Source organism: Lepus europaeus, chromosome 10, assembly GCF_033115175.1.
Source record: "Lepus europaeus isolate LE1 chromosome 10, mLepTim1.pri, whole genome shotgun sequence".
Lineage (NCBI taxonomy): Eukaryota > Metazoa > Chordata > Mammalia > Lagomorpha > Leporidae > Lepus > Lepus europaeus.
Window position 1 is genome coordinate 98519778 of NC_084836.1, and position 14329 is coordinate 98534106.

The window sequence follows — 14329 nt, forward strand, 5'->3', positions numbered from 1 at the left end:
GCTCTGGCCGTTGCGGCCATCTGGGGAGTGAACCAGCGGATGGAAGACCTCTCTCTCTGTCTCTATCTCTCTCTGTAACTCTGACTTTCAAATAAATAAAATAAATCTTTTTAAAAAACATTTTTCCTTTGTTTTCATCCAGAAGTTGTAGCATTTTATAGTTTATCCTTAGTTCTCCAATCCATTTTGAGTTGATTTTTGTCTATGTTCTAAATGTGAATCGAAGTTCTTTGTTAGCACATGAATTTCCAATTATCCTAGCACCTTGTTAAAAAGACCCTCCTTCACCACTGAACGATCTTTGCACCTTTGTCAAAAATTGTCTGTATGTGCACACTGACTATTTCTACACTCAGTTAGCTATTTCTACCCTCAATTCACGTCCACGGACGCGCCCATCTTGGTGTAACTCCCACTCCCTCTTGATGACGGTGCCTTCATTAGGCTTGAACTCACTGGCATTACTTCTCCAACTCTGCTCTTTGTCAAACTGTTTTGACTCGAGTTTTCTGGCACCCTGTGAAAGAGCAGAAGCAAGATCAGGCCCTCTCATCTAGCGCCCAATCTGGCCGAGAAAAACACTCGCTTTCTTGGCGTGGAGTGTGCTCTTCATTCCAGCATCCTCACAGCTGTCGTTGGCCAGCCTGAGGGAGTTTCCTTCTGTTTCACGTTGTTGGAGGTTATTATCAGGAAGGGATGTGGGATTTTATCAACTGCCTTTCCCACGTCTATGTAACATTCATATAGGTGTGCATGTGTGCCTATGTATGTGTGTGCGTTAGCTGAGTAATATGGTGATTGACTTTTGAATGTTAAATGAACTTCCGATTCAAATTAGGGATACACTCAACTTGGGCATGATGTATTCTATTTTTATCTATTGCTGCACTTGATTGGCTAAGTTTTTGTTCAGAAATTTTTGCTACTTTGTTCAAGAGGGGCATCGCTTTCCTTTTCTTGCCAGGATTTTGTGTGAAGGTAACACTGGGCTCACGGCCTACATCAGGGGTGTGCCCTGCTTTTCCATCGTCTGGAAGTATTTCTATGAAATTGGCACGACTGCTTTCTTAAGTGGATGGTAGAATTCATTACTAAAGGCAGCTGGAGTCAGTTTTCTTTCTGGGAAGGTTTCTTGGTTTTGTTATTCTTGTTAACTGCTCCAGGAATGAAAGGGACGCTTTCCGGAGGCCGCCCTGTGCGGGCGGGGCCTCTTTGTCCTCCTTCTCGGGGTGCAGGTTGTCGGTGTGGCCGCATGTCTTCTTGGGGCACTGAGAGCGCGGGGGCCCAGGCGAGCATTGCACCTGCGGCGGATCATGTCACAGTGCTGCGAGCTGGCAGAGGGAGGGCTCGATGACGCCACCTCGCGGGCAGAGCAGCAAGTGCAGGGCGGCCTCTGTCCAACGCCGTAGTCTGACAGAGCTAGATGGTCCTCTGGCTGTTTGCCCGCCAAAACCGGACACTTCAGGTCGGATGGGACCCCTCCTCAACTTGGCTTTCGGCTTGGACATTCTCAATGGTGTCGCTGGGCTCGACCTCAGGGGTGATGGTCTTGCCCGTCAGGGTCTTCACAGAGACTGCATCTACCTCATTGACGAGAAAGACCTCTGGGGAGGTTTTCAATAATGACCTGAAAAATAACAGGTAATAGGGCAATTCAGGTTATCTATTTCTTCTTAAGGTAGCTTTGGAAGTTTGGACTTTTCAAGAATTTATCAAATACAGGGCTGGTGCTGTGCACAGTAGGCTAAGCCACCTCCTGCAGTGCCAGCATCCCATTTGGGTGCCAGTTCAAGTTTCGGCTGTTCCACTTCCGATCCAGCTCTCTGCTATGGCCTGGGAAAGCAGTGGAAGATGCCCAAGTGCTTGGGCCCTTGCGCCCATGTGGGAGACCCAGAAGAAGCTCCTGGCTCCTGGTTTCTGATCAGCTCAGCTCCAGCCAATGTAGCCATTTGGGGAGTGAACCAGCAGAGGGAAGATCTCTCTTTGTCTGTCTCTACTTCTCTGTGTCTGTAACTCTGTCTCTCAAGCAAATAAATAAAATCTTTAAAAAAAATTGTCAAATACATATAGCCATGAAGTTGCTCATAATAATCCCTTATACTTGTAATATCTGTTGTGTCTGTAGTGTTGTCACCTCTGTCCTTGACTTTAGAGACTGAAATTCTGAAATTCTCTCTCTCTCTCTCTCTCTTTCTCCAACTTCATGTAGAAGACCCTCCATGGGAGCCTTCACTCTCTCTTGGCACCCACTCTGAGACCAGACTCTTCACAGGCAGACCCACTTCACCCATGGGTGAGCACTGCCGTCGGCTGAGTTCACACTGGCAGGAGAGTCTAACAACTCCACAGCACACAAACCGCAGCTGCCAAGCTGGGTGTGAGGAGGGAAAGCAGAGGCCTCAGACACAGGCAGCCAGGCTCTGACGCCAGCCCTGCCATGCTCTCCTAGCTGGGTGCTGTTTGAGCCAGCTCAGGCTTCTGTGACAAAGTCTCACAGCCGAAGCGTGTCTCTCGTGGCTCTGGAGGCTGGGAGGCCATGCTCAGGGTGCTGGCAGCACTGGTCTCTGCAGCCTCCCTCCCTGGCTTGTAGACAGCCACCTCCCCTTGTGGCTTCCCGTGGCTTCCCTCTGTCTGTAGCTGCCCCAGTTCCCTCTTCAAAGGGATCACCCTGACAACGTCATCTCAATGTACTGACGGCTTTACAGACTCTGTCCAAACGCAGTCCCACTCCATGGCGCTGGGGGGAGGACTTCAACACAGGCATTTGGGCTGGGGCCAAATTGGGCACAAGTCAACCCCACCCATCTGGGCCTCCAGTTTCCACTGTCCTTGAATGGGGCCAATGGTCCCACCTCACAGGAGCATCATGGGCATCAGTGAGGTACTGCACGCAGAGCCCAGCACGTGGGGAGCACTGGAGTTCTCACTGGCCTTTGCAGGTGTTGCAGCCCATGCTCTGTTCTCTCTGCAGCCAGCCACTCAGGCCCTCCTCCCCTTTCCAGCAATACGCCTTTCTTGTGCTGGGCGATTGCCCTTGGCTAGACAATGGTTAGGTTGCATTAAGCTTGCCTTTGAGGGCTCCACGTCCTTCCCACCCAACCGATGACCTTTCTTCCTCTGTCATAGGCGCCTGTGCACAGAGCAAGGGGAGTGAGTGGCAGGTGCTGCAGCCCGAGGGCCCCATGCTGGTGGCAGAAGGTGGGAGCCTCCTGCTGAGGTGCGTGGTGCTGGGCTCCTGCCTTGGCAATATGATCAAATGGGTCAAGGTGAGCTCTCACGACCAACAAGACGTTTATAACTTCAAACATGGCTCCTTCCCTGGGGTGACGCCCTTGACCCAACAGACACCAGAGCCACTCGATTGCGATTATTCCATCTACATCCACAACGTCACCAGGGAGCACGCCGGGACCTACCACTGCATCAGGGTGGACGGCTTGGGTGAGCGCTCAGAAAGGCAGCTGGAGGAGGGCACATCCGTGCATGTGAGGGGTGAGTCTCAGGCCCTGCTGCTCACACGCTCGCTCTCGCCCAGCTTCCGGCTCGGTCCCCTGTATGCACCAGCACACAGCATCACACCAGACACCAGTGAGCCAGATCTCCATCTCACTCTCGTGTCTCCTGGCATCTGAGGCTGTTCTGTTCCCCGTGTGTCATGCCAGGTCCCAGGCAAGAGAGGTAGCAGCTATTGGGGCTATGTTTTTTCCCTCCAGGGAGTGGCAGAAGGGTAAGAGGTCCAGTCGGTGACCCCAGTGCATCTGGGGCTTTCTGACAGCACTCTGGGCAAAACAAGTCACAAGACAGCTCGGACTCAGCAGGGAGGGACTGGTAGTCCTCCCTTGGGAGGGCGTGACGGGAGTGTGGATGTGACATGCTGTGCTAGGAGGCATCTGCACCTGGAGCTGACTGTGCAGTCGACCCACTCCCTGTGGAATCAGTCACGGTACCTGTGATTCCACCACCGGAGACCCGGACTCCCAAATCCTGCGTCTGTCCCTCGGCGGCATCATGTCCTGAAGTTGGTCACAGAGACTTGGAGGCTTCGGGAGCTTAACTTGCAGAATGGGCCCCAGGTCCGTCCCCAGGGGTCACGCGGGTGATCTGGCACGAGCAGGGAGCCCGTCTGCTCCTGGCTCAGAGAGCGTGTGTTGGGGGTGGGGTCACGCTAATTCAGACAGCGGGTGTTGGGGGTGGGGTCATGCTGGCTCGGACAGTGGGTGTTGGGGGTGGGGTCACGCTGGCTCAGACAGTGGGTGTTGGGGGTGGGGTCACACTGGCTCCACGCCACCCTTCCAGGAAGGCTCCTCTAGCTCCCTCCCAGCTGCAGTAGGGCCTCCTCTGGGGTCCTGCTCTCCTCCAGATTTCCTGTCTCAGGCCAGTTCACTCACTGTGTCCAGCACCTCATGGAGAGTGACTTCAGGGCAGGTGTTCATGTGTCTCTCTGAGCTCCGTCTTTCCCAATCCCAGCATGGGTACAGAGCAGGAATGCAGCAGGTGCATAAGGGAGGAGCTGGGGGGAGGTGGGTGCTGAACACACAAGTCAAGGATCAGGAAGGAATGAGAGAGGAAGTGGGTGGGCGACGGAGGAGGACGGGGACCTAAGAAGGACCCTCTCTTTGGCTTCAGGTGCCGGGGACCCTGAGCCAGATCTCTGGCTCATCCAGCCCCAGGAGCTGGTGTTGGTGGCCGCTGGAGACAACGCCTTCCTGAACTGCACGGCACTTGGAGGTGGCCCCCCTGGCCCCATGAGGTGGTTCCGGGGGGCTGGTCTGAGCCGGGAGGCCATCTACAACTTCCAGGGCATCTCCCACCCCAACATCACCGCCGTGCGGGCCTCCAACAGTGACTTCAGCATCCTGCTGCAAGGCGTCTCCACTGAGCAGGCGGGCACCTACTACTGTGTCAAGTTTCAGAGGAAACCCAACCGCCAGTACCTGTCGGGGCCGGGCACCAGGCTGAGAGTGAAAGGTGGTGTGGGTGTCCAGGACATGTTGGGGAGGGGGCAGATGGTCCACAGGCAACTCTTCCTCGTGTCCCAAAGAAGCCAGCTCTTCCCCCGACCAGGAATCCTTTCCCCTTTACTCTGGAGAACTCGTACTCATCCTTTAAGACCCAACACAAATAGCCCCTCCTCTGTGAAACCATGAAGAGGTCACCACTCCCCACTCAGGCCTCCATAGAACTTCATCGAGGATTCAACACGGGTCTGTCACGTGCTTACTGAGTGCTTTTCCCTGTGCCAAGTGCCTGGGAGACTGTGCTGAATCAGATACTTGCTGTGCCCCAGAGCTGCTCAGGCAGGAGGTCTGACTAGTCCTCCCTAGCCACAGGGTTTAACTCGTAGCCCCCACCCCCACCCCGCCCAGGGTAGGAACTGGCGGACTTGTGTGGGTGGCATGTGCTCCTAGCACAGGGCTCAGGGGTGGCAGAGGGAAGAGGAAGGATGAGCAAGCTTCTTTCCCCTACAGCAGAGCCCACCGCTCCTGAAGACGTAGAATTGAACAGAGGACATGCAGTGCGGCAAGCTCCGATGGGTGAGTGTGCCCGCCCCAGGGGGAGTTCACAGACCCCTCAGATGGGAGACCACGGAGAGCGTGGCTGTGGGAAGGGAGTGGCCCCAGACTCCTGGGGCTCATCTGCCACCCAGAAAGTTCCCAGGGCCCCATCTCAGCTGCACAACAGGAACTGAGAGAACAGCGGTGTAAGGGCTCGGTCCACGAGGCGGTTCTGACAGCCAGCACCATCTCACTGTTCAATGGGCGGTCTTGCGTGAGTGCCTGTGATTGACAGTTCTGTGCCCCAGTGGTGAAGAACGTGGCTGTGTGGCCAGGCCTCCCGGATGCTGTGTGATTGCAGGCGGTGGCCTTGCTCCATGAACCTCTTGATGTCCAACTCCGTGAAGGAAGGGAGACAGGGACAGGAATCCGAGAGCCTACCTCATGGGGCTGCCACCAGCCAAGCACCGGGGACTGACCTGACATGGCGTCTGTTACCAGTCCTGGGCACTCTGTGTCCGTGGGCACACGGCAACCAGGTGGCCCGACTAGTTCCCCCTGATGCTCAGCCCTGCTCCTGCGTTCATGGGACCAGCCAGGGCCCCTCACTTCCTTGACACAGGTGGTCCTGAGCAAATCTCTTCCCCTCTAGATATGCGTCCTCATCCTGAAAATGGGGTCATTATCCAACCTTGGAGGACCAGTGTGAGGATTCAAACAGGCAATAAGAAAGGGCTTTGGGCCGGCGCCGTGGCTCAACAGGCTAATCCTCCACCTTGCGGCGCTGGCACACCGGGTTCTAGTCCCGGTCGGGGCGCCGGATTCTATCCCGGTTGCCCCTCTTCCAGGCCAGCTCTCTGCTATGGCCCGGGAAGGCAGTGGAGGATGGCCCAAGTCCTTGGGCCCTGCACCCGCATGGGAGACCAGGAGAAGCACCTGGCTCCTGGCTTTGGATCAGCGCAATGTGCCGGCCGCAGCGGCCATTGGAGGGTGAACCAACAGCAAAGGAAGACCTTTCTCTCTGTCTCTCTCTCTCTCACTATCCACTCTGCCTGTAAAAAAAAAAAAAGAAGAAGAAAGGGCTTGGCCCAGGGTCCGAGGCAGGGAGCTCAGAAGCCAAGAAAGGAAAGCCCTTGGCAGAGCTCTGTGATGGAGAGGACAGGATGCTGGGATGCGTTCCGGGTTCCGGCGCAGGCAGGAGGCTGGGCCAGGATGGGGTGGAGCGGGAAGGGGTTGCTTTGATGTCCCCTCCCCGTGGTCAATCCGGTCCCAGAGTTTGTACCGAGCTGGGGCTGAGCCTGCCCACTGTGGCTATGAGGGGTGGGTGGGGCGGTGCTCCCCCAGGGGCCTGGCTGAGCTCTCGCCTGTGTCCCCCAGGCTTCCTACCTGTGCTCACGCTCGCTCTGGGGCTGAAGGCCATGACCTTGGCCATACTGCTGCTGACCCTGGCTGCCTGCTGGAAGACGAGACAGCGTCAGGACCCCCGGCCCAGCAGAACTGTGGACATCTCAGCATGGGACAAGGGACGAGAGTGAGAGGTCAGCCCCAGAGCAGATCCTCAGAGTCAGAGAGAAGCCAGGCTCCTCAGCCACCTCTCTGCCTCTGGCCCCAGCCTTCCTACGTCCCCAGGCCTTACATGAACCACCAGCCCCGCACACCTGCTTTCAGCCCACCTGGAATCGCCCTGCTCGGCACTGGGCTCCCCGATGCGGCTCCCTCTCTCTTCCCAGCCCCTTCTGCACCTCTTCACATCTTTCTTGTCTTTCACATGCAACTCAGAGTCTCCTTCCAGAAGGTTCCCTGGGCCTGAGTTCACCCAGCAAGACCGCCTGTGTTTCCCCACGTATATCCCTCTCTCCACACTTTCTGTCTCCTTCTTGGCTTCTTTCTTTCCCGCCATGACTGGCGTTGGTGGCTGTAATAGTTAAAAGGCAGGCTTGGCAACAGTCACAAAGCTCTTAAACAACAATGGTGGGGCCAGCGCTGTGGCTCACTTGGTTAATCCTCCAACCGTGGCGCCAGCATCCCATATGGGCGCCGGGTTCTAGTCCCGATTGCTAGTCCCGATTGCTCCTCTTCCTGTCCAGCTCTCTGCTGTGGCCCTGGAGTGCAGTGGAGGATGGCCCAAGTCCTTGGGTACCTGCACCCGCTTAGGAAACCAGAAGGAAGCACCTGGCTCCTGGCTTCAGATCAGCACAGCACACCAGCCATGGCAGCCATTTAGGGGGTGAACCAACGGAAGGAAGGCCTTTCTCAATGTCTCTCTTTCACTATCTAACTCTGTCTGTCAAATTAAAAAAAAAAATGGCTTAAACCATAGAAAAGCTGACAACTCTGATAATATCCAACCATAAGCAGGTCAGGCCTGCTGTGGAGACCCAGGCTCCCTGATCTTGTCGGTACGAGGTCCACTTTCCAGGCAGCTAGACTGGCAAGAAGGGAGGGAGGGGCAGGGAGCATGACACCCTCTTGTGGGAATGTCCCCGCCTTACTTACCTCTCGTGGTTGGGATGTGGTCACATGGTCATACCTAGCTGCAAGGATGGCTGGGAAATGCAGTCTCTGTTTCAGTAGCAACGTGCTCAGCTGAGTTTTTCCCTATTGAACTGGAGAGTATATGGGGATCCAGTTTGCCCAGCACCGTTTATTGAAGAGAATCCTCTCTCTCCAGTGTATGTTTTTGGCTTCTCTGTAGAAAATCAGTTACCTGTAGATATATGGCTTCATTTCAGGATTCTCTTTTCTGTTCCCTTGGTCTTTTTTTTTTTTTTAAGATTTATTTATTTATTTGAAAGAGTCACAGAGAGGCCAAGAGAGAGAGAGAGGTCTTCCATCCATTGAGTCACTCCCCAGATGGCCGCAATGGCCAGAGCTGTGCAGATCCGGAGCCAGGAGTTTCTTCCAGGGCTCCCATGCAGGTGCAGGGAACCAAGCACTTGGCCATCTTCTACTGCTTTCCCGGGCCATAGCAGAGAGGTGGATCAGAAGTGAAGCAGCCGGGACTCAAATCAGTGCCCATGTGGGATGCCAGCACTGCAAGGCGGCAGCTTTACTCGCTACACCACAGTGCCGGCCCCCCTTGGTCTGTTTTTATGTGTTAGTTTTTATGCCAGTGCCATGCTGTTTTGATTACCATGGCTCTGCAGTATGTCTTGAAATCAGGTATTGTGATGCCTCAGTTTTGTTCTTTTTGTACAAGATGCTTTGGCCACTCAGGGTCTTTGTGATTCCCTATGCATTTTAGGATAATCTATTCTAGTTCTGTGGAGAACATCATTGATATGTTGATGGAAACAGCATTGAACCTGCAAGTTGCTTGGGTGGTGTGAACACTTTAATACTATGTCTTCCATCCAGGAACAGGGGACGTCTTTCCAATTTTATGTGTGTGCTCTTCTTTCTAACTTCCATTGTGGCGGTCTTTCATATCTGAATTTGTTTCAAAGGTTTCTTTTTTTATTGTGAACACATTTTTTATTGTGCTGTTGCAGGTATCGGGATGAACCGCGGGCTCTGTTCCTGTGGCAAAGGCACCCCCTTACTCGCTTTGTGAAACAGCTCAGCCGACCCCCAGCAGAGCAAGTGCTGCTTCCCACCTTCACCTCCAGGGGGCAGCGCCACACAGGGCTGGAGTTCTCTAGTGACTTTACCCTGGAGGACTTGTTATCACATCTTGGTGGCTGCCACTGCCATCTAGTGGTATGAGGCCAGGCTGCAGCCAAACCTCCTGTGACACAGGACAGCCCCAACACAGTGGAGATTTTCTCTGACCCAAGGGTCAGTGGGGCTGAGGCTGAGATCCCCTGATCCCGGGGCCAGAGCGGAGGCCGTGGAGTCAGACCCACATCTGACTTCTTGCCCTGAAGCCTGCACTCCCTCCCTGTGCGCCCTCGACGACAACCAGAGCTGCTTCATTCCTTGGAAGCTTGAGGACAATAACGTGGGCTTCTCTGCACGGTGCAAGAATCAATTCAGGGGCCGGCACTGTGGCGTAGTGGGTTAAGCTGCGCCCGCAGTGCCAGTGTCCCATATGGGCGCTGGTTGTAGTCCCAGCTGCTCCTCTTCCAATCCAGCTCTCTGCTATGGCCTAGGAAGGCAGTAGAAGATGGCCCAAGTCCTTGGGCCCCTGCACCTGCATGGAAGACCTGGGAGGAAGCTCCTGGCTTTGGATCGGCCCAGCTCCAGCCATTATGGCCATTTGGGGAGTGAACCAGTGGATGGAAGACCTCTCTCTCTCTCGGCCTCGGCCTCGGCCTCGGCCTCTCTCTGTCTGTAACTCTGCTTCTCAGATAAATAAATAAATCTTAAAAAAAAAAAAAAGAATCAATTCAATTCCCACATTCACTGCATGTCAGTCCTCCCTCCAGGCAAATCCTTATTGGAATCTACCATGGGGGAACAGAGGCTTTGCCTAGGCGTTTTCCCTTAAACCGAAAACAGCTTGGCTCAAGCCAAGAGGACACGCATTGAGCCCAGGAATTGAATAAATCCTCAAGGCACCAGGCTTCAAAGAAAGGGCAGGCATGGGGCTCAGGAAGGCCATCCCTGCCCCCTAAGATGTCAACGTCCTAATCTCGGGAACCTGCGACTGTCTCCTTAGACGACAGAGGAGGGGCTTGGCAGGCATGAGTCAGTTAGGAATCTAAAGAGAGCGTGCTGGTTCATTAAGGATGCTGAGATGCTGAGGGGGGGTGGTCACTACAGGCAATCACAGGTGTCCTTAGCGAGAGGAATCAGGCCTTGAATCAGACAAAGAGGAGGGAGCAGCGGGACCACAGCCGAAGGAGCGCCTGCAGCCGCCAGACGTCTCCCCCAGAGTCTGCGGGCACGCTGATTCCTGACTTCCGGCCAACAGCAGCCACGGGAAGCTCACACCGCATAGAAGCAGGGAGCTGGGCCCCCATAACAACCAGGATCCCTAAACTGCACATGCCGCCCCTCTGACCTCATCTCCCAGCACCCCTCAGGCCCCTTCTCGGGCACCCACCTGGCCCCTCGCTGCTCCAGCTTCCCTGATTCATCGAGAAGCGATGCCCCTCCCTCCCTGGGCCGTTCTGTGCGTAATGGCACATCCATCACTCTTGGGTCCCCTGGCCACTTCTGTTCTCTTTACAGCACCTACTGCCGCCTTAGAAAAGTGAGTGTATGCACACACGTGTGTATGTGTGTTTATCTGTGTGTAGTGTGTGTGTGTTGTGTACATGTGTGTGCCCGTGTGTGTGCCTGTGTGTGTGCACATGTGTGTGTGTGGACACGTATGCATGTGGACGCACCTAGTTCAATGGCAGTTCGTGATTCCTACTAGAACCTGAGCTGAGGGCAGGAAGCTACCTTCACACCCTTGCAGCTCCTTTCATTCCATTACAAAAGGCAGTTTGGGGCTGACGGTATACACTGAACAGTGTGCTAAGGATACACCAGAGAAGCCTGCATTCTCGATGCTTCCTTCCTGCTGGAGGTAGACAGTGAGCACATAAACAGCGACAAGCAAATGTGCCACACGCTACTGAGTGCCAAAGGCAATAGCAAGGTAGGAGGCAGGGGATGGGAGGGGCTGAGTGGAAGATGATGTTGTTGTTTTAAAGATTTATTTATTTGAAGGGCAGAGTTACAGAGAGGCAGAGAGAGAGAGAAAGAGGTCTTCCATCTGCTGGTTCACTCCCCAGATGGCCGCAACAGCCGGAGCTGCACCAATCCGAAGCCAGAAGCCAGGAGCTTCTTCTGGGTCTCCTATGTGGGTGTAGGGGCCCAAGCACCTGGGCTATCTTCTTCTGCTTTCCCAGGCTATAGCAGAGAGCTGGATTGAAAGTGCAGCAGGCGGGACTCGAACCAACGCCCATATGGGTTGCCAGCCCTGCAGGTGGCGGCTTTACCCGCTACACCACAGCGCCAGCCCTGAAGATATTTTTTTACTCAGAGAGCGACGTGCTATTTGCACTGAGGCCTGGAGGAAGTGAGGGAGGCAGCCTCACAGATACCCTAGGGGAAAATATAATGGCATATGGAACAGGAAGTGCTCCTACCACTCCTGTGGTAGGAGTGTGGCTGACACGGCACACACACAGCAGACACCAAGCAGGATGCCTGGCGCAGGGCAGACCCCTGTCGTCACCTGGAGGGGTCTCCAGGGTGGAGGTGAAGCCCGTGGTCTTAGGAACCTTGCCGCGTGGGTTGGAAGTCGTTTTCCCATGTCTCTCCTGGGTGAGTCTGTTTGTTTCCCTGTGGACTGGTAAAATCAGGAGTGCCTCCCTGATTAGGTGGTTTTGCGGCAAACGTGCACAGGGGCACGTGACCTGTGACCCGTGCCCGGCACCTGGGAAGCACATACAGCAGCTGCCATTACGCAGCTACAGCCGTAAGCTGCAGCCACCACCCTCCACGTGACAGGCAGAGGGCGGCCCCGGGGCCTGGGCCCTTCTTTCATGACTGTGGCCACCACCTGCAGTTGGAGGCTCCTATAGTTGCCCCTGCTTGGGTCAGGCGCCTTGTGGGGACTGGCAGGGGGTGGGCGGGAAGCGGACCCCAAGAAATGCAGGGGCGCCCACAGGGAGCAGAGTGTGGCTGATCCGGAGCCCCCGGGGGGAGGCTGCTCTGGGTTTTTGCTTTCTCTTTTGGGGGTTTGTTGTTGTATTGAGAGGACAGAAAGAGGAAGAGGGAGACACATTTCCATTGGGACAAACAGAAAAATTGCTTTAATTATGCCAAAGAGGACATCAGTTTAGCCTGATAACTGAATAAATTGGTGAATTTATTTCCTAGTTTTCATTTATTTATCTAATGCTTTTAAAAGACAGAGAACTCCCAACTGCTAGTTCACTCCCCAAACGCCTACGACAGCTGGGGCCAGACCAGACCAAAGCCAGGAAGTAGAAACCCAATCCAGGTCTCCCACGTGGGTGTCAGGGTACCCAGTTAATTACTGGAGCCATCACCTGCTGGCTCCCAGGGTCTGCCTTAGCCCGAGTCCTCCGGGGTGGCATCTGGCCTCCTGGCTGGGTCTTAACCGTGCGTTCACATCCTCTTCCAGCCACACTTCTGACGTCAGCTCCCCCAGGAAGATAACCCGGAGCTGCCTCCAGGAAGCAGACACAGACCGGGACCAGGGCAGTCACGGGGACCAAGGCGGGACAGGATGGTACAGAGGTCAGGAAAACAGACTCATGGCCCACAGGGGCCTCGGTTCAAGCTCACGTGGATTGTAAAGCGGAAATGACGCAAACAGAACTCACCTTGCAGGGTCACCCTGAGGATGGCTGAGTCAGGATACTGAGGGCTCATTCAAGAATGTCTGGGGCACGTGGCACGGCCCCGCAGGCTTCAGCGGCGGGGGTGGGAGGATGGGGGGACTGTGGGGGGTGGTTCAAGGCAGGATGTCCCTCTCCACGGCCTCTGGAGGAAGCACAAAGACCCCCTAGCCCAGGAAAGGGCTTTCCCCGGTGGACCAGAAGCAAAGAGGGTGTCACGACCAGGTTCAGAGATTCCAAGGTCAGCCGAAGAGTTGGATCTTGGGGAGCCCATCACCCACAGACCTCTAAGCTACGTTACATCATTGTCAGTTTCCAGAACAAGAAAACCAAGTGCCGATGTGGTCCAGAGAGAGCCTCCGGCCTCCTGGACAGCTTGGGAAGTCGGGAACCATTTCAGATGGACGTGGCCATGAGGAGAACAGGGCTGGTGCCACTGTGGACCCCCCTCCTTGTTTACGAGCAAGTTTCCGGAGGCTGCCTCCCATACTCACAGCCCATAATAGTCACGTGCCTACCTGTGGCCTAGTAACTTGCAGTCTCATCATAGTTGTCTGAACTGGAAAAAAAAAAAAAAAAGGACCTGAAGAGCTGTCTATCAGGACCTCTAATAAAACTGGACAGCACCAGCCAGCTGCGGCCGGCCCCATAACCGGAGCCTGCGCAGGTCAGCACAGACTCACTGGGTTACCTGTGGCTCAGTATTGTGCGAAGTGACACACCTCGAGTGGCTTCCCAGCAGCCATCTGAACACAGCGTGTGTGATGACATGGTTTGTCAAGGCGGGTGCTTCCAGGACCTGCCCCGCCCCTTTCCTCTGCACCTGTCCTGTGCTGTTGCTTGGTTGCACCCAGTTCTGCCCCAGTGACCTGAACTCCATAAATTCCCAGACGCCTTTCTCGATGGGGAGATGGATTGGGGCCTTGACATGACCGCTCCTTCCTCCCTCGGGCCTGTAATCAATAACCAGTGTCGTCTCTCTCAGAAGGTGAGTCCAGTGCTCTTGTAACAGTAACGGTTGCCCGGGAGTGCAGGACCTGCCATCTGCCGCCACAGGGGACTGGGACGCTGGTGCTGGGAGGGCCATGCACCTCAGTCAGGGGGTTCCTCCCCCCGCAGGTCCTGCCAGGGCCCAGTGTAGCTGGAAACCTGCTCAGAACATGTGATGTGAAAACTTCATGTATTGTTTGCATGTGTCAATGGAAATAAACAGGATCTGTAAGAAGGTTAAGGCAGGCGCCAGCTCACGTCCCAGCTGTTCCACTTCTGATCCAGCTCCCTGCTAATGGCCTGGGAAAAGCAGAAGATGGCTCAAGTGCTTGGGCCCCTGCACCCACGTGGGCGACTTGGATGAAGCTCCTGGCTCCAACCTGGGCCTGCTTTGGCTGTTGCAATCTGGGGAGTGAACCAGTGGATGGAAGATCTCTCTCTCCCCGCCCCCACCTCATTCTACCTTTCAAATAAATTTTTAAATGGTTAATATAACATTCAGGGCAGAATATGAGTGACAGGGGTCCGGGAGACACAAGCCCAGTGGCTTTCAAGGAGCCTTGGGAAGTTTCACAGTGGTCAGATGCTAGCCAGAATGTT

At 54.9% G+C, this 14329-nt stretch overlaps 1 protein-coding gene and 1 pseudogene across 1 annotated transcript; one reads left to right on the forward strand and one right to left on the reverse strand.

Moving 5' to 3' along the window:
- Window positions 1-1091: 1091 nt before the first annotated feature.
- On the reverse strand, window positions 1092-2733 carry LOC133768156 (ubiquitin-ribosomal protein eL40 fusion protein-like; annotated as a pseudogene).
- A 109-nt stretch (window positions 2734-2842) lies between these two features.
- On the forward strand, window positions 2843-7030 carry SIRPB2 (signal regulatory protein beta 2). Its single transcript, XM_062202530.1, has 5 exons — window positions 2843-2876; window positions 3127-3492; window positions 4627-4968; window positions 5469-5534; window positions 6873-7030. The coding sequence occupies exons 1-5, from the start codon at window positions 2843-2845 to the stop codon at window positions 7028-7030; spliced, it is 966 nt and encodes a 321-aa protein (XP_062058514.1).
- The last annotated feature ends 7299 nt before the right edge of the window (window positions 7031-14329 follow it).

Coding starts and splice junctions, on each gene's coding strand:
- SIRPB2 (XM_062202530.1), top strand. CDS start 2,843: ATGGTCCCACCTCACAGGAGCATCATGGGCATCA. Junction 3,493..4,626: donor CACATCCGTGCATGTGAGGG/GTGAGTCTCAGG, acceptor CTTTGGCTTCAG/GTGCCGGGGACCCTGAGCCA. Junction 5,535..6,872: donor AGTGCGGCAAGCTCCGATGG/GTGAGTGTGCCC, acceptor TGTGTCCCCCAG/GCTTCCTACCTGTGCTCACG.